The following is a 23,865-nucleotide window of genomic DNA, read 5'->3' on the forward strand; positions in this document are numbered from 1 at the left end:
CGGATTTACATCAACAGTCTAGCAGCCATCAGTCTCCCGCTGCTTCCCCCCCTGCTGTGACCACTATCTCTGTATCAGCTGCCTACGCATGCCTGCACTCCCTTGCCATCCTTCCTCCCTCTGCTCATGATCATTCCCGACACTAAAGTTGGGAGGAGGGGGACACTGCTTTAACTCTTCCCTGCCTCTAACACAACAATCCTGGGTAGGACTACCTGTCACACATCAAGTTTGCTGTTTGTGTAAATTGTCTTTATGTGCAGAGTGTGCGCTGGATTTTTCCATCCCATCCCACAGTTTTCCATGATAGACAACAAAAAAACAACAATGTTTTCTGTAACAAATGGGATTTATTTGTCCAACCCTTTAAACAAAGAACACACCATCAGATTGTTGCTTTAGAAAGGGTTAATCTTAGAACAGTTTGATGTGTGAAACATGTGCATGTGGTTTCAGGATTATATTTCCAACAAACACAGAAGGTGAAATTTACCCGAGGAACATTGGTGCAGATCCGGAAAATTCGTTTAGTCTGAATTGAGCTTTCGAATCAAACCTTTAATGACATCTTTATTTCTAACACTATAATGCTAAAAAGTATAGCTGTCACAGTTTTACCTTTGTTATTTTTATTTATTTTGTTGGTAAACATGGCTTAACTGTGTCTGGCTCTTATTTCGCAGGATTTTTCTCCTCTGGCCTACCCGTTCTTTATTATTTATCTTTAGACTCCCTCTTGAGCCATTCTGTATTCAAAGACGCTCCCCCTCTCAGTGAACGTGTCAGGCAGACGCCTTCTCTTGCTCTGAGGTCCACCGTTCTTCAGGTCCTCCTCGCTCCCAAATGCACCTCCTCCAGGGGTGTAGAGGCAGAACATGTCCTGCAGGGAGAGACAAACAGAGGATATGTATTATTTTAATATAATGTCATATAATTATCTCTTAAACTAGATTTGATTAATAGCTTGAGATAAAATAGGTAGGTGTACAGGTCCTTCTCAAAATATTAGCATATTGTGATAAAGTTAATTATTTTCCATAATGTCATGATGAAAATTTAACATTCATATATTTTAGATTCATTGCACACTAACTGAAATATTTCAGGTCTTTTATTGTCTTAATACAGATGATTTTGGCATACAGCTCATGAAAACCCAAAATTCCTATCTCACAAAATTAGCATATTATTAAAAGGGTCTCTAAACGAGCTATGAACCTAATCATCTGAATCAACGAGTTAACTCTAAACACCTGCAAAAGATTCCTGAGGCCTTTAAAACTCCCAGCCTGGTTCATCACTCAAAACCCCAATCATGGGTAAGACTGCCGACCTGACTGCTGTCCAGAAGGCCACTATTGACACCCTCAAGCAAGAGGGTAAGACACAGAAAGACATTTCTGAACGAATAGTCTGTTCCCAGAGTGCTGTATCAAGGCACCTCAGTGGGAAGTCTGTGGGAAGGAAAAAGTGTGGCAGAAAACGCTGCACAACGAGAAGAGGTGACCGGACCCTGAGGAAGATTGTGGAGAAGCGCCGATTCCAGACCTTGGGGGACCTGCGGAAGCAGTAGACTGAGTCTAGAGTAGAAACATCCAGAGCCACCGTGCACAGGCGTGTGCAGGAAATGGGCTACAGGTGCTGCATTCCCCAGGTCAAGCCACTTTTGAACCAGAAACAGCGGCAGAAGCGCCTGACCTGGGCTACAGAGAAGCAGCACTGGACTGTTGCTCAGTGGTCCAAAGTACTTTTTTCGGATGAAAGCAAATTCTGCATGTCATTCAGAAATCAAGGTGCCAGAGTCTGGAGGAAGACTGGGGAGAAGGAAATGCCAAAATGCCAGAAGTCCAGTGTCAAGTACCCACAGTCAGTGATGGTCTGGGGTGCCGTGTCAGCTGCTGGTGTTGGTCCACTGTGTTTTATCAAGGGCAGGGTCAATGCAGCTAGCTATCAGGAGATTTTGGAGCACTTCATGCTTCCATCTGCTGAAAAGCTTTATGGAGATGAAGATTTCATTTTTCAGCACGACCTGGCACCTGCTCAGTGTCCAATACCACTGGTAAATGGTTTACTGACCATGGTATCACTGTGCTCAATTGGCCTGCCAACTCTCCTGACCTGAATCCCATAGAGAATCTGTGGGATATTGTGAAGAGAACGTTGAGAGACTCAAGACCCAACACTCTGGATGAGCTAAAGGCCGCTATCGAAGCATCCTGGGCCTCCATAAGACCTCAACAGTGCCACAGGCTGATTGCCTCCATGCCACGCCGCATTGAAGCAGTCATTTCTGCCAAAGGATTCCCGACCAAGTATTGAGTGCATAACTGTACATGATTATTTGAAGGTTGACGTTTTTTGTATTAAAAACACTTTTCTTTTATTGGTCAAATGAAATATGCTAATTTTGTGAGATAGGAATTTTGGGTTTTCATGAGCTGTATGCCAAAATCATCCGTATTAAGACAATAAAAGACCTGAAATATTTCAGTTAGTGTGCAATGAATCTAAAATATATGAATGTTACATTTTCATAATTACATTATGGAAAATAATGAACTTTATCACAATATGCTAATATTTTGAGAAGGACCTGTATCTATAGCAACAACAATAAATAAACAAAACCATATTTTAGGCAATCTTCTAATCATTTATTAAAGTTGTTTTTGGTAAATAATTTGAGTTCAAAAAGCGACGCATCATAATATCTTATAATTTTTTTTAAATGGGAGGAGTCTCCAGCGAGAGCAAATCAAACAGTCAAAGAAATAAAATGTGTTGTGGCCTCACATTATTAATCCAAATATTATCTGTGTTACGTCTCAGCAGGATATACAATATAGACCACAGACATTTTCTGATATTCTGTTAATTAAAGTCTCAGTCTGCTGTTTGCAGCGTTTCCAGCAAACAGCTCTTTGTAAATCACATCGTGTGAGCTAAAACACTGTCAAACTCATTTCTGAGAATGAGATTAGAAACTATTAAATTTACTGACTGTTTCAGAAAAGTTAATTTAAAAAACTTAGAAAGGTTTAATAATAAAATGTAAGATTTAAAAGAATAGGCTCGTGTACTTGGTGAAACTACAAAGAAGGCTCCATAGAAACCTGGGCTGACCCTGTTATTTAAGTGGTTTGTTAAACATAAAATGGTCAATATAGACTGAAAATGAGTGACATTAAATACTCCCAAAGTCCAAAGAAATGAGGGAAGACTCAAGATGCTCGTCACTGGTGCGCTCTAGTTTTACACAGCCTTACATTTCCATCTGACATAGCGGTTTGTCAAGAAAACAGCTTGTGAACGCATCTTATTCCGATCAGTGAATAAACCCCACATAAAGAACGAAGAGGCCTCAAAATTAGCCGTTCTTGGTATCAGTGTGGTGTTAAAAAAGGCTGCAACAACAAAGAGACTTTAGCAGAACAGGAAGCTGAGAATATTACAGCAAAGTTGTCATGGTTTATCCTAATGAGAGGTCCAGTTCTGTCTGTCATGGCACATGCTGGATTAGGAAATGTTGACGCTAGAAATCCCAGAGTTAATGTTAGGGCACGCTAAATCTAGAGGAAATACAGATAGGATTCACCACTACCAATGCTAACCAGGGTAATCCTGCTAATAGCTGACATAAAAATGTTAAAGACATATTAAAATGTCCACTCTGTAAACATTTTGTCTCTGTCTGGAAATATTAATGCAACCCTGTTTAACTGCAGAACTGTGTAACAGCGAGTCTCTCACACAAACAAGGTGTAACATATCCCCAGGTCCTTATACAAATACTTATACAAATAAAACATTAACTCTGAAATATTCATTTGGACACAACTGTTATTGATTTCAAAATAGTCTTTCAGGGAAAAAAACGTCTTGTTATTTAGTACATATTATATTTTTATGCTGGTGAAAAAAAGAAAAAAAAAAGAATCATAATCTATCTTTTAAAGGAGTAAATGCAACATATTTTTCAGTAGTTTTATCGTAAATACATATTAATTTTTTCCAAAACCTGCAGGATTTTACCGTATTTGAATATTTTCATATTTAAAAAATTTTTATGTTACTAAAACATTTTGTTGTCAAGATTGTATTGTTAAATTTTCAATCTATTCATTAAGTACAAAGTTGCAAATTATGTTTCTTAAAGTGAAGTTGAAATTGGTCCAAATACTTATTAGCAGGTCAGAGCTTTACAAAATGGAGAAATTGGTCACAAAACCTCTGATCGGTGCACCTCTCATCTTACCCCTGGCTCAAGGCTGATGCTGGTCTTTGCTCCCAGGTTGAGGATTCGACCATCCGCTCTGTGCAGCAGGTTGAGCCCCGCTGCTCCATCCTCACCCCCTGAGCATCAAAGAGACAAAGAGATTCCCGGCAGAAACAAGAGAAAAAACCTCTGGTCATCAACTGAAATGATCTTGAACCATAATAAATGGCAGAGGAGGGAATAAATTAATACACGGAGGAGATCTAGAGTAGGTTTTCAGGGATTACCCTTAAGGCCGTAGGGGCGGATGGCTCGTCTTTCCGTCAGGACAGACAGGACAACCTTGTTCCTGAACAGAAGTTTACGGATGACACCCTCGCCTCCCCGGTACTTCCCTGCACCTCCTGAGCCGGGTCGCAGAGAGAAATGCTCTAAAATGACTGGATACCTGGACAGGAGATGGATAATAGCTGCAGTCAATAACACAGAAAAAAACATGAATGGATGGTATTACTGGACACATCTTCTGTAGACTCATTAGTAAACGTTCCCACCTTTTTTCCAAAATCTCTGGATCAGTGATGCGGGTGTTGGTCATGTGAGAGTGGACACCGCTTCGCCCGTGCCAGCTGGGCCCTGCCCCCGCTCCCCCAGCTACCGTCTCGTAATAGCCGATTCTCTCACTGCCGAAGGAAACGTTGTTCATGCAGCCCTGATCGGAGGAAGACACAGCAGCCTTAAGGAAGCTCAGAAGTCTGCAAACATGTGGTCATAAGATGGTCTGCAAGATGAGAAGTAATGTATGTCTCACCTGTGAGGCAGAGCACACCTCAAATGCCTTAAATATGACATCAACCACTCTCTGAGATGTTAGCACGTTTCCTCCAACCACAGCTGCATTCTGGGACGGCTGGAGGATGGAGCCGGGGGGGATGATCACTTTAATTGGCATTAAGCAACCCTTCATGTGTAGAAATAGGAAACAAGATTTAAAATAATTTGTCTAAGATTCAAAAACCTTAAAAGTAAGCCCAAAGTAAGACATTTTTCTACCTGATTAAGGGGGATGTCCTGTCCGACCATGCAGCGCAGGCAATAGATGAGAGCAGACAGGGTGATGGCTCGCGGAGCATTGCAGTTCCCCCACACTTCTATTCCTGTGCCCGTGAAGTCAAACATCGCGCTGCCCTGTAATGATGAAGGTCTATTCATTCATCCATCATCTTTTCATCTCCTGGGTTTCAGATTATCCTGACAGGATGCTCCTAGCTCACCTCTTCTTCATTAATCTGAACCCGAAGTCGGATCGGTGTCCCATCATCCATAAAATCTTCTGATTCCACTTCCAAGGAGCCGGTCTTCTGCAGCCGTCGTCGCTGTGCGAACTCTCTAAGCATGTCCCTAACAGCCAGCTCAGCGTTACTCTGAAACACAAACGTCACATGGAGACAGTGGTTACGCTACAAAAGAGATAGAGTGTACATACCTTGAAACCTTTTTTCTTTTTTTTTTTACATTTTGTCATGTTACAGACTAAAAGCAATAGACCAACAAAAAATGGTAGATAATCATAAAGCAGAAGGAAAATATATATGCAAAGATATATTTTAAGAAATATCTGAAGGCCTGTTCCTATCACCTCAGACCCGTTTTCCTGTCCCTGATGATGCTGCCACCACCAGTTTTAACCGTAGGGATGGTGTGTTCAGGGCAACGTGCAGTGTTAGCAATTATAAAGAATTGTGCAAAACAACTTTTATCCAAGCATTTTACAAATCTGGTCTCAATAAAAGAAAGGCAAGAAGAAAAGAAAGCCTCTGCAGAAAGAAAGCGATAAAAAACCTCTTTTATAATGTTCCACAAGTCATGACGGGGATACAGCAAACATGTGGAGGAAAGCGATCTGGTCACAGAGACTAAAATGTTCCTTTTTAGCTTATTTGGAAAACTAATACCACACACATCACCCTGTACACATCATCACTATGGTGATACATGGGGGTGGCAGAATCATGCTGTGGGAGGCTTTTCTTCAGGAGGGATAGAGAAGCAGGTAGAAATATAAAATAAATAAAAATCAAAGTCTAGTCCTATAGTCAACTGACAATCTGATGGTGTCTTGAACATTTTGTTCATAAACACCATCCATCTAAGCTGACTGAGCTTAGATGTGTCCAATGGACACAATATCAGTCCACAAATCTGCTTAGCTGGTAAAGACATTCCCTAAAAGACTTGCATTGTATTGAAAGGTGGCTCTACGAAGTATTGATTCATGGAAGTTGAATCCATACCTGGTACATATTTCAGATTTTTACCTCTAAACAAATGTAAGCTATTTTCTCACCACACTGACGTTTGGTCATGTAATGTGACAAAATGGAACCCTGCACTTATTTTCACTTGCAGGAATGTTTACCTGGATGTATCCCATGTAGGCATGGACCACATCTAACCCGTAGCAGTCAATCAGCTCTCCCACTAGCTTGCTACCTCTCTGATTGGCTGCCACCTGAGCTCGCAGGTCTGACAGGTTGTCGTGGAGATTACGAGTCCCAGAGCAGCTGGGGTACTGAGCCGGAGCCATTAGAGCTTCAGTGACGGCTGATATGGAGACAAGTGGAAGAGGCGGTTGAAGATAACCACCACAGGAAAACATCCGTGTCCGAACAAACAGAGGAAAACGTTGAGTTTTACCTTCTTCTTGGAAGACACCCCCAGTGACAAGCTTAAATGAAACAAAGACTGCCCCCTCCTGCTGAAGGGAAGTGGAGTGGGGAGGCATAGAGCCTGGAGTGATGCCCCCGATGTCAGCATGATGCCCCCTGCTGGCCACAAAGAACACAGGCCTGTTGACTCCTTTTCTAAACACCTTGGGTTGCAAGACAAAACAAAGACAACAGTGAAGAAAGGACAGAAACGGGGACTGAATAAGATATTAGAAAAGAACCAAAAGCCTGACCGGTGTGATGACTGTCAGATCTGGAAGATGGCTGCCGCCAGCACACGGGTGGTTACTCAAGATTACGTCTCCTTCTTTTAGCTTGTTTCCCAGTGATCTGATCTTCACAAACAGAAGGAAAAATGGATACAAACACTCTTACCCACTCTCAGTTGATGCCATTAGGGCAACCTTTGCTCCTACTCCTCACCTGGTACTGGACAGTCTCCTGCATGGCCCCCAGGTGGACAGGGATGTGTGGCGCGTTGGACACCAGACCTCCGTCGGGCCCAAATACAGCACAGGAGAAGTCGAGACGCTCCTTGATGTTTGTAGAGATGGAGGTTCTCTGTAGGACCCTGCCCATCTGTTCTGTAGCGATCGGCAGAACAAACTCACACAGTTCAACATCTTTCATAATCATTTCTAAAATCCCTTCATCTATTCTTTAATGTGCTGTCCTACCCGCTATGCTCATGAAGCGGTGGGAGAAGATGGAGAGCTGCACGGTGTTGAGCTCAGTGCCCATAGCACACTGAGGGTCTGAGCCTACAGTCAGGCAGACGTCGCCTTCTTCTGTAAGACAGGCTTCACAGGATGGCTCCACCAGGATGGTGCTGATGGAGGACAAATAAAAGGTGGTAAACAGAAGTCTGGTTCATCAACAAATAAGGTTCTGAAGGGTTTTAAGGTTCTGAACATTTAGACCGGTGTTGGAAAATAGTAGCACAGTATGATGATCTGGAGCACAAAACCTACCGTTTCACTGAACCATCAGATTTACAAAAAAAATGTAAAATAAAAGTGTGTAACATGATTTAAATGCTTTTTAAAACACAACAACTCATTCATTTGAATATATTTTAGACAGCTTTGAAATTGAATTACAACACATGTATCCTTACAATCAATGCTGTTCCATCAATACCGCATTTCAAAGACAGCGTTAATAGTGCCATTAATAAGCCCAGGTGTGGCTCACACTGACCTGGTTTCATACTTTTTTCATTGCTGAATTATTCGAAAACCAAGCCGAGTTCTAGACCAAGCATTTTTCTTCAGCTGCACAGAATACAAGTAAACCCATTGAAATAACTAATGCGAAAAAAAAAAAAAATACTCAAATACTTTGAGCTCATCAGCACTATTTACTAATACTCCATTAAGTAGATAATCACCTCCAAAGACATCTCAGAGTTGTGTGCATAAATTACGGAAGTTGCAACCGATCCAGTGAAATCATGATTTACAATGAACCAAAAACAAGCAAAATAAGTTGGAAAAACAGACGGACATTTAGTTTTCTAGTGGGAGAACTGTAGAGCTGTGGGTAATGCCGACTTAGTTTTTACACCACGACGGTTGCTTTTGTGAGCTGAAATATTTTCAAATAGAGTAACACTCTGTCAGGCAACTGACTGGCAGTGCACAGCAACAGATGATGGAGGTGTAGAGCTGCAATACTATATGCAGGAAAACTTCACTTCTCCACCGTCTCTGGCATCTTTTTACAACACTTTAAACCGTTTGGGTCAGCCAACACCTCAGTATACCGTGATGGAGGTAACCAGGCCATGTCTGAAGGATAGCTTGCCTGTTTTTGTCGATGATGATGGCCGGTCCTTGGATGCTGTTACCACCTGGCAGTTCCTCCCACAGATACACACTGGTGTCCATGTAACCATCTTCAAAGTAACACTTGGTCATCTACGGAGACAGACAGCACATATTTCTTCAGTTAAAGAAGCAGCTACACAATGACGAAGTCAATGGTAAAACAACAAGCAGAAGATCTTCTGTGTGAAACTTTAACAGTAGGGAGAGCTCATATGTGTTTATGATATTATGTGTGTGTTCTTGACTCTGTATACCATGACAGGTTTGGCTTGTGTGTGTCCCATCTTTGATTTATGCACGGAGTTGATCCCAGATTTCCCACAGCCTCTCACTCTGATGTCATCCACCAAGATGGGTCTGTCTGGGATGGTGAACCCAAACTCCTTCAGATAACTTCAACAAAAAAAACAAAAAAACCAAGTAATGCCCACGAATGAGGCACATGAAGCAAACTTGGCATGAAACCTGTAAATCCTTTTAAATAAGAAGGTGACATTAACTTAATAGTTTATTTTGTTATAACAATGTAAACTGACCCATCTGCATGTTGCTGAGTCAAACTACAATAGGCATAAGCAAATGATTGGCAGACCGTTTGGTGAAGGCGCTGCAGAAGTCGCCTGCTTGACAGGAGTGGGCGTGGCCGGGATAACCGTCAGCTGTGACCATGAGAGCGCAGTCGGTGCCTTCGTAACGCAGGTGGAGAAAAACCTCAGTGGTTATCTGAGCGCTGAGGAGCACAAGAAAAGTCCCAGTCTGTTGGATTATGTTGCTTTTAAAGATATTTTTTCAGCACTAGTGGCCGTTATTTTTATTTTTTGACAGTAGGCAGACAGGAAAGAGGGGTAGAGAGAGGGGGAGACGTACGGCAAATGTCGCCGGGTCCGGGACTCAAACCCGGGACCACCGCTTCGAGGACTGTAGCCTCTGTATATGGTCGCGCGCTTAACCCCTACACCATAATGGATAATAAAGTTATTTAAAATAACATCTAGAGAAAAATACGAAAGAAGAGCGTGAATATTTAAAGTAGAATACAGTAGCTACAAATTAAACTACTGATCAATTAACAGAGAGATTTGTTAAAAGTCTTATTACAAACAAAAAAATCTGTATTATACATTAAAAAAGGGCAGTGGTATTAGAAATACAAAAATCCTCAGAATCTACTGATTGACTTCATATGAAAATAAAAATAATTAAATCAAATAATTATGGAGAAAAATATTGTGTTTGGCCTGTATAGTTTGAATATTTTACATTTTGAGTTTAGGGAAATTATTAAGTGTGTGAATCTCACCATCATGTCTTTAAACTCTGTTTAAATTATGTGTATGGTTTCAGAGTGAAGGTTGGAAATGGTTTTGTTGATTACAAAAAGGAAAACATAATCACCCCTGAACACATGAATGACCAAACAAGAATATATTGATTTTAACCCCTCTGGAACTGAACAATAAACTGAATCGCCATCACAATATCCATGCGCACAGTTTCGCCATTCATTCTCTGCATGTGGACAGTATATTTGACCAGCTCAATGGACTCCAACTGTCCTTAATGTCCACACCTGATTTATGCGTTAAGTAGCCGAGATGTAAAAGTTCACAGAGGATCGTGGAGACACTGTGTAAAGGTAAAAACTGAAAACAACTAGAAAAATGTGCGTTAGTCAAAATTCAATATGTTATTTAAATGTCCAGCAATATTATCATAATTATATATATTTTCTAAAATTATGCAGCCCTAAAGTCTCCCATGTCCCTCCAGGAAAACTCACACAGCCCTAAATGAGTTACTGCAGAAAAAGAACTCATACAAACGATTACAAACATTAAATCCGCTTCAGCCCTAATCATAAATATCACTTTTTTTCATTTATGAAATGTTTTTTTACCCGATTTTGTTATAAAAGCAAGAGATAATACATTTAATTTTAACGCAATTTAGCAAGCAAGTATACAAGAGGTTCTTAATGTTGACCCTTACATTAGCTCTGCTGCCTCCTAGTGGTTAAATATGTAAAACCATGAAAATGTCAAAGAAAATCCAAATCTCAGTACAGATGTTCGGAATGAGAAGCTTTGGGTATGTGAGTGCTAAAATAGGATGAAAGGTGCTTTAACCCCAGAGGGTTAAAGCACTTTGCCAAATACCTTGTCAACATAGCTTTTTTAATAATACAGAGTAACACCCATAGGTTTCAGTAGACTAAGACACCAGGAACTCTACTCCATGTGAGGATTTTGTGGCCTCTGACCTTGAGAAGCCACGTGCGCAGAGCGTGTCGCGGCAGCGTCTGCAGAGCTGCTCCATCCTGCGGTTGAGCTCGCTGAAACACTGCTGCTCATACTTCAGGGAGCACGGTTCCTGCACCTCTTCCACAACATCTGCCAGGGCCAGACCGTACGCTGACAACACACCACTGTATCTGGAAGCAGCACAGACACACATGATAGACTTTCACAAACTTATATGAGCAACAAAATATTTCTGCGCAGCACTCTGTAACTCTCTTTGTTGTCAATGACCCCCTATCAAACTTACTTATGGATAAAGACAGTCTTCATTCCCAGAGCTCGGGCTATAGCGCAGGCATGCTGACCCCCTGCACCACCGAAACACGCCAGCACGTGCTGAGATGTATCATGACCTTTTGCCTGTTCGGTTTAGAGAAAAAAAGGATTACACAAGACCGTTTTTCTTTAGGTTGTAAAAAAAATCACAAATCAAAAAATTCCTGCAGAGTTTTATAATAAAATACCTGTGTCAGAGCCCTGATTGGTCGGCACATTGCCTCGTTAGCGACACGAACGAATCCCATTGCAACCTCTTCCATGCTCATCTTTGATTGGCTGTTTGGCACCGTGTTGTTCTGGGACTTGTTGGACCCATTGGCTGCCACCTTCATTAAAAAACATAAATAATCTGCATTTTTTAATCACTATCTGGTTTCAGCATCATTAAAAAGAAATACTGTAAGTTTGGTACCTGGCTTGCAGACAGGAAGATGTTGATCTCCTCAGTGAGATGGTGGAAATGCTTCATGGTCTCTTCCAAGGACAGCGGTTCGTTCTCTGCCGGGCCGAAGATCTTTGGAAAGAACGAAGGAAGGAGGCGACCCAGAGCTAAGTTAGCGTCGGTCACAGTCAGAGGGCCACCTGCAAAAGAAAAATTCTCAGTTTCAGCATTGAATTTCCTCATTTTTTGCTTATTCTGCAGAACGAAAGTGGAAATTGGCTCCCGATAATGTCATATGAAATGAATCTAGTTGATTTATAAAATACACCCTCAGTATTTCCGCTTCACAGCTTCAACTAAGACACATGATGCAAGCATGAGGTATATAAGCAGAACCTGTGCCCATTTTTCTCCTCTATGTACATTAAGTGGATTACTAATTCAGAGGAGGCAGAAAGGACAGAACTGAAAAAACCCAACTGTGTGACTGTAGATTATTATCTAACAGCCTGGAGATTAACAAGTTATAAAAGAAAGATTTAAATGTCTTGATGAAGCCAAAAATGCACTTCTGTTTATTAACCTGGCTGTAGAGGTAATGGAGCACAAAATAAACTCAGAAGCAGTCCGTAATCTCACCTTTCCTGTAACAAGCCGGTCCTGGATGTGCACCTGCAGATTCTGGTCCCACGACAAACATCCCTGATCTTGGGAGTCAAGTAAAGAAAGCACAGACATGCAGGGAAAAGCAAACAAAAAATCTTATGACCATTTGAAAGCAGCAAATGAATCCTTCTGAAACACAATGGACAGAGTGTAACTTCACCTGAAAAAGAGTCGGGACCCTCCGCCTGCAGCCACGGTGTTGATGTCCAGCTGAGGCGCTTGCAGGGTGACTCCAGCTGTTGTTGCCTCAAACACGTGTTCATATTGTCCTGCATAGCGACTCACATCGGTGGAGGTTCCTGCAGGGATACACAAAACAGAGAAAAAGTAACATATACAATCTTTTTTTCACAATTATGCATTAACTCCTCGTTTACAGGTAAAGTTTAAGGGGTGTGAATACTTTCTAAATCCCTACACAAGGAAGCTACCCAGTTATTTCTTAGCTATCCCTCCCCCTCCTCCTCGAACACTCACCACCCATATCAAAGCCAATCACAGGCCTTTTCTCCATTTGGCTGTAAGAGGTGATGGCGTATCCCACCACGCCCCCTGCAGGGCCGGACAGAATGGCTCGGGAGCCACAGAACTGCTCCATGGGGGTCAGACCTCCATCTGACTGCATGAACAAGACATCCACATCCTAAAAAAGACACAGAAATAAGAATATTAGGGAATTCAGTTACCACAAAAACAATTTTCCTTATGCCAACAAAAACTGACCTTCAGACCACCTTCAAAGCCAGCAATGAATCCTTTTAAATACTGATGAATTTTAGGTGTGAGGTAGGCATCTGCACAGACCGTGTAGCCCCGAGGGACCGCCCGTACCATCGGCATGACCTCGCTGGAGAGAGACACCTGAGTGAAGCCCAGACGACGGGCGAGAGAGCCCACTGCTTTCTCGTGATCAGACCAGCTGAAACAGAGAGATGTATGAGGGGGACATAAAACCTGAATCAAACATTAAGACTTTGGTTTTATGGCTTGTTTTGTCACACCGACAAACATATTTGCCTGAAGAATGAGATAAAGGTTTGGTGCTGGCTATCAAAAAGGGTCTCACCCATCAGACTTAACTCAGTCTTTCGTATCAAAAACTTTAAAAAACGCAGACTTTTTCCTCAAGAGCAAAGAGTCTAGATGAAAGAAGGAGGGTTAGGGAAGGAAAACATGAACTTTCGCCCAGAAGGCTGCATACGTTTTACAGACAATAGAAGAGTGTTTATTGGACCTACAGTGCCAATCCCCCATAGAGACAGAGAGATCCTGGGAATGGGAGTTATATAATCACATATCAGCTTTTAAGAAAATAGTAAGAAGCTGGGAAATGCTAGCCAAAGTATTTAAACTTAACAAAGGACAAGAGCTCAGCCTGAAATCTAAAGAAGGGCAGTCTTGTTGAAGTACTGACGTGTATGAGTGCAGGAGGAGGACTGCGACGGTGGAGATGCCGCGGGATAAAACTCTTCTCAGGTCTTTTTCCACTTGTTCCAGATCCAATTCCTGCCACACCTCCAGAGAATCGCCTGTACTGCCTAAAAACACAAAGCATGGGCTGTCAGCGTTATTAAGGACACATGGATCACAGTTTTGTAAAGCTTTGACCTGCTAATAACACTTTTAGACATCACTGATTTTTTTTTTAAGCCTATTATCAAGAGCATTGTTTGTAGCTTTCCAGCAGTGAGTAACCAATAAGTGTTTTTATTATGTGCAGAGGCAATATCAATGTCACGCCAGAGATAAGAGTAGCTGTAAAACAGGGTTTTCGTCTGTGAAAGAAATGGAAAATAATTACGGAGTTTAATTTTTAGACTGTTTTTAGCTTCTAAGGCCATCAGGTAGGATTATTAGCATTAGTAGCTGTAATCATCAGTCTCTGTGTGTACTCCCTAGAGAATGTAAACCCTTGCCTTAACTGCTAGATTTCCAAAAAGCTGCCAACATTTCCAAGTCCGGCATGTCCCAGGATGGACAGAAGATGAAAGCTCAAAAGGATAATAGAATATCTTTGTTGTAGTATGTTTAGCCTTCCTGTTATCTACTAAGGTCTCGCTCTCGGTTTAAAAGCAGCAGCCAAAATTAACCACAGACAGAAAATGCAGCTTCCTTTTAAAAAGCTTTTGCACTTACTTTGACTTCATGTTTAAACATCTAAAGACCTAAAATTGAGTCTTCATCTACCAGAAACAACATCCACACCTTATAGGGGGAGAAATGTGAGCTGTTAGCCTTACGTACGTTCACTGACCTGAAAAAGATTGGATTTTTAAAAATTTGATCTACCAGCTGATTTCTCTGTGCATCTTTAGATATGACCAAACGCCACACATTTAGAAAAGATTGTAACTTTTAAAACGGTTACAGTATTTTGGTTTGCTAAATTTAAGAGCAGGGTTTCAAATGCTAACACGACCATTAGCCACTCTTATTCAATTACCATCATAACAAAAAAGAAGCTATGGATATTCCTTTTTGAGCAACAAGATTGTTGTACCCTAACTTTTACCTCTCCAGAACCTAAGAACCCAAACTGCTGATCAGTTTCTGACAGAAAACAACCATTATATACAGGTTCTTCTCAAAATATTAGCATATTGTGATAAAGTTCATTATTTTCCATAATGTCATGATGAAAATTTAACATTCATATATTTTAGATTCATTGCACACTAACTGAAATATTTCAGGTCTTTTATTGTCTTAATACGGATGATTTTGGCATACAGCTCATGAAAACCCAAAATTCTATCTCACAAAATTAGCATATCATTAAAAGGGTCTCTAAACGAGCTATGAACCTAATCATCTGAATCAACGAGTTAACTCTAAACACCTGCAAAAGATTCCTGAGGCCTTTAAAACTCCCAGCCTGGTTCATCACTCAAAACCCCAATCATGGGTAAGACTGCAGACCTGACTGCTGTCCAGAAAGCCACTATTGACACCCTCAAGCAAGAGGGTAAGACACAGAAAGAAATTTATGAACGAATAGGCTGTTCCCAGAGTGCTGTATCAAGGCACCTCAGTGGGAAGTCTGTGGGAAGGAAAACGTGTGGCAGAAAACGCTGCACAACGAGAAGAGGTGACAGGACCCTGAGGAAGATTGTGGAGAAGGGCCGATTCCAGACCTTGGGGGACCTGCGGAAGCAGTGGACTGAGTCTGGAGTAGAAACATCCAGAGCCACCGTGCACAGGCGTGTGCAGGAAATGGGCTACAGGTGCCGCATTCCCCAGGTCAAGCCACTTTTGAACCAGAAACAGCGGCAGAAGCGCCTGACCTGGGCTACAGAGAAGCAGCACTGGACTGTTGCTCAGTGGTCCAAAGTACTTTTTTCGGATGAAAGCAAATTCTGCATGTAATTCGGAAATCAAGGTGCCAGAGTCTGGAGGAAGACTGGGGAGAAGGAAATGCCAAAATGCCAGAAGTCCAGTGTCAAGTACCCACAGTCAGTGATGGTCTGGGGTGCCGTGTCAGCTGCTGTTGTTGGTCCACTGTGTTTTATCAAGGGCAGGGTCAATGCAGCTAGCTATCAGGAGATTTTGGAGCACTTCATGCTTCCATCTGCTGAAAAGCTTTATGGAGATGAAGATTTCATTTTTCAGCACGACCTGGCACCTGCTCACAGTGCCAAAACCACTGGTAAATGGTTTACTGACCATGGTATCACTGTGATCAATTGGCCTGCCAACTCTCCTGACCTGAACCCCATAGAGAATCTGTGGGATATTGTGAAGAGAACGTTGAGAGACTCAAGACCCAACACTCTGGATGAGCTAAAGGCCGCTATTGAAGCATCCTGGGCCTCCATAAGACCTCAGCAGTGCCACAGGCTGATTGCCTCCATGCCACGCCGCATTGAAGCAGTCATTTCTGCCAAAGGATTCCCGACCAAGTATTGAGTGCATAACTGTACATGATTATTTGAAGGTTGACGTTTTTTGTATTAAAAACACTTTTCTTTTATTGGTCGGATGAAATATGCTAATTTTGTGAGATAGGAATTCTGGGTTTTTATGAGTTGTATGCCACAATCATCCGTATTAAGACAATAAAAGACCTGAAATATTTCAGTTAGTGTGCAATGAATCTAAATTATATGAATGTTAAATTTTCATCATGACATTATGGAAAATAATGAACTTTATCACAATATGCTAATATTTTGAGAAGGACCTGTATATGTTATAACCTGTTTTAGTATGTAACTTTCAGCTGGTCAGCAGGAATACTTGCTATTTTTTACATACGCAGAATTTAAACTCGATCATTCATGCAGATGCACTGAGCTGAGGAAGCAACTCGGAAGCTGGGATCAAGAGGCAACCCCAAAAACGGGACAGAAAACAGTAAGAACAAAGAAGTTGCAGTCTAAAACATGAGACAAATGGTCAGACTTGGTGGAAATCTGCAGCAGATTGTAAATGAACTGTATCGCCCATAACATCACATTCAGCCACAAAGAGACAAGAAAAAAGCCCCTCAATGAAAATTACTGATTCTTTGGAAGCAGTTTCACTCTATAATGTATGCAAAGCCCTTCAAAAACTATGTGCAATACTTCTAACCACCTTTAATGTATTTTAAAGAGGCAGAACTCCACCTTTACTCTTGAAGTGTCTCAAAGGAGGAGTTTAAGAAAAAATTAACTAATTAGGAATATCTGGCATCGTCTCTCCACCTACTGCCGTCCCAAAGTTCAGACAGTACCAGGGTAGTTTTCTGAGGTAAATGTCTATCCTGGTAGATGCAGTTGAAGCACAATGGCTAAAAGAAACTACCCTGGATACTGGATAAAGTTCATTAAATCAAAGCAGAAAGAGTAGTAAAGTTCCTTTTGCTTTCAAAATGTGCAAAACAATCTACCGGTAATATAAAAATGCATCCAACTGTGATGTGATATCAAAAGTCTGGACCCAAAATGAGACAATGCAGGATTTTCTATGGTAAAAATACCTGCCTTTAGCTTTTACTATTTTACCAGCACAACTCAATATATAAAATACTGATGGAAACAAGGTTAAAAAGGAATATTTGAACTATGTAAACACCTGTTACAATACGTTTGGGATCTTTCCTGGGTAGCTGGCAATCTTCTTGACAGAGGACGACTCGCTCATCCACCTCTATGACTTCCTCATAAAGCACATCAGGGACGGCGACCTCCTGTCATATATGCACAAGTCACGCAGATTTATTGAAGAGAAGCATGAGGACAAGTCCTGCAAAACAGTAGCTAAGAACATAGGACTGAACATATCATGTATAGTGAAGGTTTGCCATTATGTTTATGTCACTTACGATAAGTGAAATTTTTCACTTTTTTATCTTTGTTCACAGTTTTGTTACAAGGCTTAGTAGATAAGTGACCACTTAAAACTGGTAATGTGTACAACAAGTCTGGGGTCAAACTCCACGAGCTGCCGCTGCGCTCTACAACACAATAGCTCATGTGGCAAAAACAAACATCTGCATGCAAATAACTTAGTAAAAATATTTGGCTAGGGCAAGGAATGAATTTCAAAAGTTAGGAAAACAAATGTTACCAAATCAAAAAGTTTGGGCCTGGCCTGTGTGCCAATGTGCAGCAGGTCCTTGAAGCCTTTTGTGACTAGGAGTGCGGTCCGTTCTCCTTCCCTCTCCAGCAGGGCATTGGTTGCTACAGTAGTGCCCATTCTGATCCAGCCAATCAGGGAGGTGTCAACGGGCTGATCACGAGGAAAGAGCTGTCCGGTTTCCTGCCATTGGAGCCATGCAAATATATTAATCACAACTGTTAAGAATGTTGTATGTTCAGGGCTTTGCTAAATATAATCCAATGAACTTGTTCATATTTTGTCCGATTTTAACTTTAAATCTCAATGTTTTTTATTGAGATTTCACATGAAAGATCAACACAACCACATGTGTGCTAGGTGGAAGGATGAGGATACATGATATATCCTTCATTTTGGTTCTTTTTATTTCTTTGCAAATAATCAGTTAAGTGTGGCACCCTTTATTCCAATGCCCCTAAATCACCATATTAAAAGATTTCACCTGCATACAATTTATTTTTAGTTTCACTCCAGCTGTTCTGTGAAGGCCTCAAAGGTTTGCTAGAGAACATAATTGAAAAAGACAACATCATGAAGACAATGGACACAGCAGACAGGCCGGGATAAAGTTGTGGAGACGTTTGTATGAGGGTTAGGTAATAAAACAACATCCCAAGCTATGAACATCCATGCCTGCATGGCCTTCATTTAAAAGAGGCAAGAAGAAATCTTTTGTTTCAAGGTGGCCACAACAGGTCACAATCATAAACCATTGAGCCATACTAAGGATCAGGAATATATGTGGAAGTACTCTGGGCTGATGGAAACAAAATTAAACTTTTTGTTCAATATCCAAAATACTGTGGAGGAAAACTAACTATGCACATCACCCTGAATGTACCATCCACATGGTGAAACATGGTGGTGGCAGCATCATGCTGTGGGTATACTTTCTTCAGTAGGCACAGGAAAGTTGGTGAAGGGAAGGTGGATGGAGCTAAATACAGGAGAACCTTCAAAGAAATCTAATTATAGGTAACCATGACTTGGGACTGTGGTGGAGATTCACCTTCCAGCAGGACAATGACCCCAAACATACAACCAGAACAAAATCCAGACCTAACTCCAATCAAGAATCTGTTAAATTACTGTTCACAGACTGTATTGAGACAATCTAGGTGAGCTTCAGTTATTTAGCAAAGAAGACTATAAACCTTTTTGTATCTAGATGGGCCAAAGTAATAGAGGCATTTACCATAAAGAACTGAAGCTGAACTTAAACTGAAAATGTGAAATTCACAGGTTATAATCATCTTTGCAAGGAGCTGTATGTTTACATATAAAGGTTCTTAACTAAGTGATACTGCGAAGTTGCAAATTCTGTAGAACTTTGCCACAATATGATTAAGGAAATATCTGGTTATTCTTTATAAAAAAATATGTATCCACCCTTTATGTTACCTCTTCCAAGACCCGCCGGATCCCCTCAGTGGGAGCGTCTTTGTAATTCTGTGGGTCCTTGGATAGCAGTTTAAGGACTCTCTCACGACCATCAGGCAGACGTGCAAACACATCTGTGAAGGTACCACCTCGGTCGATGGCAAAGTCAAACTTTCCCTTAGTCTCAGCCATAATGAGGAAAGAGTAGAGTGCAGCTGCTGACCTTAAGGTCCTTAAGGCTGAAAAAGAAATTATACAGAGACATGTTTTATTCACAAAACCCCAGGCCTCGTCTGTATTTGTAGTCAAGTACTACTAACTACAAAACTCTACTGCCGGCTTTCTTGCTTTTTCCCAGACACCATATTATCAGGTTCTGACCTCTGACACATTCCTGCACATCTAAACCCAATCAGAGATTAAGATTAAATATGTTTGAATTGATTCAGTTTTCCACAAACAGTCTTCTTGGGAGCATGAAGAATCAGGTGTCAGGCTGCTGTCCCTTAAGAACTACAGGTCCTTCTCAAAATATTTGCATATTATGATGAAGTTCATTATTTTCCATAATGTAATGATGAAAATTTAACATTCATATATTTTAGATTCATTGCACACTAACTGAAATATTTCAGGTCTTTTATTGTCTTAATACGGATTATTTTGGCATACAGCTCATGAAAACCCAAAATTCCTATCTCACAAAATTAGCATATTTCATCCGACCAATAAAAGAAAGTGTTTTTAATACAAAAAACGTCAACCTTCAAATAATCATGTACAGTTATGCACTCAATACTTGGTCGAGAATCCTTTGGCAGAAATGACTGCTTCAATGCGGCGTGGCATGGAGGCAATCAGCCTGTGGCACTGCTGAGGTCTTATGGAGGCCCAGGATGCTTCGATAGCGGCCTTTAGCTCATCCAGAGTGTTGGGTCTTGAGTCTCTCAACGTTCTCTTCACATTATCCCACAGATTCTCTATGGGGTTCAGGTCAGGAGAGTTGGCAGGCCAATTGAGCCCAGTGATACCATGGTCAGTAAACCATTTACCAGTGGTTTTGGCACTGTGAGCGGGTGCCAGGTCATGCTGAAAAATGAAATCTTCATCTCCATAAAGCTTTTCAGCAGATGGAAGCATGAAGTGCTCCAAAATCTCCTGATAGCTAGCTGCATTGACCCTGCCCTTGATAAAACACAGTGGACCAACACCAGCAGCTAACACGGCACCCCAGACCATCACTGACTGTGGGTACTTGACACTGGACTTCTGGCATTTGGCATTTCCTTCTCCCCAGTCTTCCTCCAGACTCTGGCACCTTGATTTCCGAATAACATGCAGAATTTGCTTTCATCTGAAAAAAGTACTTTGGACCACTGAGCAACAGTCCAGTGCTGCTTCTCTGTAGCCCAGGTCAGGCGCTTCTGCCGCTGTTTCTGGTTCAAAAGTGGCTTGACCTGGGGAATGCGGCACCTGTAGCCCATTTCCTGCACACGCCTGTGCACGGTGGCTCTGGATGTTTCTACTCCAGACTCAGTCCACTGCTTCCGCAGGTCCCCCAAGGTCTGGAATCGGCCTTTCTTCACAATCTTCCTCAGGGTCCGGTCACCTCTTCTCGTTGTGCAGCGTTTTCTGCCACACGTTTTCCTTCCCACAGACTTCCCACTGAGGTGCCTTGATACAGCACTCTGGGAACAGCCTATTCGTTCAGAAATTTCTTTCTGTGTCTTACCCTCTTGCTTGAGGGTGTCAATAGTGGCCTTCTGGACAGCAGTCAGGTCGGCAGTCTTACCCATGATTGGGGTTTTGAGTGATGAACCAGGCTGGGAGTTTTAAAGGCCTCAGGAATCATTTTGCAGGTGTTTAGAGTTAACTTGTTGATTCAGATGATTAGGTTCATAGCTCGTTTAGAGACCCTTTTAATGATATGCTAATTTTGTGAGATAGGAATTTTGGGTTTTCATGAGCTGTATGCCAAAATCATCCGTATTAAGACAATAAAAGACCTGAAATATTTCAGTTAGTGTGTAATGAATCTAAAATATATGAATGTTAAATTTTCATCATGACATTATGGAAAATAATGAACTTTATCACAATATGCTAATATTTTGAGAAGGACCTGTATGTGCAAGTGAATTATGCATACCAGAACTGCAGCAGATCATGCGTGACGCTTTGTCACGCCATTGCACAGGAAAACCTGCAAACCACAGCTACATGCATGCACAAAGTACAGTCATAGTTTCTGTCTTCTGCGATCTGAAACGACCTTTAAACTAAACCCTCTGTGGCTTTCAGCTGATATTTGCATGGCGTGGTTGCGATCAGTTCAGTGTAAGAGGCGGATTCGGAGCAACGAACCCGAACAACGCTGATATTTTTCCTCACCTATGTCCGTCCCGTCGCCTCTGGATGGGTCCCTGTGCTAATCTTCAGTAATCCGGTGACAGTCTGATCCTCCTCCCTGGCCGCTCTCCCCGATCGGTCTGACAGACAGGACACATTTGTGTGAGTTGGAGCATTTTAGCTCCGCCTCCGTGAGAGAGGAGCCTGCAACCCGAACCTCTCTGAGAAGATCCCTGGAATAAGAAATCACACCTAACATGATCATTAGGGTGTGAATGCATTTCAGTAGCTGGAAAAATCATCTGTTAATGTGGAAAACTGAAAGCACATACTGTAAAATGGCTGAGAGACCATACCTAGAGAGGAGACTAATGGTATGGAAAATTAAAAAGAAGTCAAATCAATTAAAAAGAGGAGACAATTATAACCACAAATATAGAAATAAACCTAGGTCAAATATATTGTGGATTTAGTATGGTGTAACCCAGAAATTTATATCCAAAAAGTTTCAATAAAAAATATCTTCAGAAATAGTAAAAAAAAAAACAAAAAAAAAAACACAATGCAGTTTTGTTTAGGACAATGCAGTCCTACTAAACAAGAATGATCAAAAGATTCACTAAAGTTAGCGCTTCAAAACTACATTTAATCGCAACATTAATATACCAGACAATAAAAGGTTGGGGCAGGAACGAAATGGCCGAATCTACATTTCATTTATAGGTCAATTGTCAATAGAATGACTTTGAAAAATAATACCAAGAAAAAAATACTAAATACTATAATTATGAACTGAAATAATACCATCACTGTAATTTTGAAAGAAAATAATACATGTTAACACATTTAACTGCATTTACTCTGATGCCCCTAAAATTCAGTGCAACCAACTGCATCACAGGTCGGCTTATTATCAAATAAAGTCCACCTGTGTGCAAAGTATCTCAGTATAAATACAGCTGTTCTGGTGAGGAGCTATGATGTTTTAAGAGAACAATACTGAATAAACAGCATCCGTTAAATTCAAACGAAAATACATTAAGGGAAATAAAATTTTAACATTTCGTGGAAAGGCATTTATTCTATCAAGCAGCACATACCAATATAAAACTCAACACCAAAACATGGTGGTGGCAGTATCATACTGTGGGGATGGCCTATGGTCTGTTGATCAAAGATTATTAGTGTGTTAGAATGGCCTAGTCGACCTAAATCCAATTGAGAACATATAAAATGCTTGATGTTTGCAAATGCTTTTCACCCGGTCGCACTGAGATTGAGCCATTTAACAAAAAATAGCAGTATAATAACAACAGTAATTCTTTATTTGTCGGGGTTTAGCACACTGAGGTGGGTCGTTGTAATGTGGGCAATGTTCAAGGGAAATAAAAACTCCTGCAAGTTCTGCAAATGCTTAATTCTGCAACAGACCCAAACAAAAACTAAATTCAGAACCTAAAGAGAAATCAAGGTTGAACCGAAACAAAATCAGGAGAATTAATGCAGAACTACGGTGGCCGGGGGGTGCAAAACACTTTTACAAGTACCGAAACAAATTTACATTTCAGAAAACAAATTTACATTTCAGAAAACACTTTTACATTTCAGAAAACACTTTTACATTTCAGAAAACACTTTTACATTTCAGAAAACAAATTTACATTTCAGAAAACAAATTTACATTTCAGAAAACACTTTTACATTTCAGAAAACACTTTTACATTTCAGAAAACACTTTTACATTTCAGAAAACACTTTTACATTTCAGAAAACACTTTTACATTTCAGAAAATCAACCGGAAAGGGAATGTACCAACGCCGAGGCTGACCCGGAAGTCAACCTCAGGGCTGCATCCTTCGAAGGCCGTATTTGTAGGCCGATTACGTTACAGCGCGGCGACAAAGGCTGTCCCAATTCATGAATAATTCCGAGCAAATGCTGCCGACAAATGTGTCCTTATTTTGCCCGATTTGAAGGATGCGTTGTGAATATCCTTCGTGGCCCATCATTTCCCATCATTCATTGCGGGTCGAAGCGGATTGGTCAAGCAGGGGAAGCCATGGCGGACCATAGCAACAAAAGCTGTGAGTAAATTGTGGAAAATTACACTTTCTGTGACACAAATTAACTTCT

At 41.1% G+C, this 23,865-nt stretch overlaps 1 protein-coding gene across 2 annotated transcripts; it reads right to left on the reverse strand.

Moving 5' to 3' along the window:
* Window positions 1-330: 330 nt before the first annotated feature.
* Window positions 331-21,930, reverse strand: oplah (5-oxoprolinase, ATP-hydrolysing). 2 transcript variants are annotated; one of them, XM_047348943.1, is made up of 28 exons: window positions 21,774-21,930; window positions 19,404-19,621; window positions 17,952-18,143; window positions 17,457-17,571; window positions 13,816-13,939; window positions 13,125-13,320; window positions 12,879-13,044; window positions 12,562-12,700; window positions 12,375-12,442; window positions 11,766-11,935; window positions 11,539-11,679; window positions 11,322-11,434; window positions 11,035-11,205; window positions 9,367-9,504; window positions 9,029-9,167; window positions 8,752-8,864; window positions 7,623-7,774; window positions 7,369-7,529; window positions 7,179-7,280; window positions 6,914-7,088; window positions 6,636-6,820; window positions 5,491-5,640; window positions 5,270-5,404; window positions 5,028-5,177; window positions 4,771-4,928; window positions 4,504-4,664; window positions 4,256-4,353; window positions 331-880 (listed from the first exon to the last, which is right to left on the reverse strand). In XM_047348943.1, exons 2-28 carry the CDS (start codon window positions 19,572-19,574, stop codon window positions 725-727), a joined length of 3,939 nt encoding a protein of 1,312 aa, XP_047204899.1. In that variant the 5' UTR covers window positions 19,575-19,621; window positions 21,774-21,930; the 3' UTR covers window positions 331-724. The 2 variants fall into 2 exon arrangements, with proteins under 2 accessions (XP_047204899.1, XP_047204900.1); XM_047348944.1 differs by lacking the exon at window positions 21,774-21,930 and having other exon boundaries at window positions 19,392-19,489.
* Between the last annotated feature and the right edge of the window lie 1,935 nt (window positions 21,931-23,865).

This window comes from Girardinichthys multiradiatus, chromosome 21 (assembly GCF_021462225.1).
Source record: "Girardinichthys multiradiatus isolate DD_20200921_A chromosome 21, DD_fGirMul_XY1, whole genome shotgun sequence".
NCBI lineage: Eukaryota > Metazoa > Chordata > Actinopteri > Cyprinodontiformes > Goodeidae > Girardinichthys > Girardinichthys multiradiatus.

Excerpts from the sequence above, each read along its gene's own strand:
- oplah (XM_047348943.1), bottom strand. The coding sequence starts at position 19,574 with ATGGCTGAGACTAAGGGAAAGTTTGACTTTGCCATCGACCGAGGTGGT. Across the intron at positions 18,144-19,403 it reads TCCGGCGGGTCTTGGAAGAG|GAAACCGGACAGCTCTTTCC; the intron begins GTAACATAAAGG and ends CTCCAATGGCAG. Across the intron at positions 7,530-7,622 it reads CCGCTTCATGAGCATAGCGG|AACAGATGGGCAGGGTCCTA; the intron begins GTAGGACAGCAC and ends CGATCGCTACAG.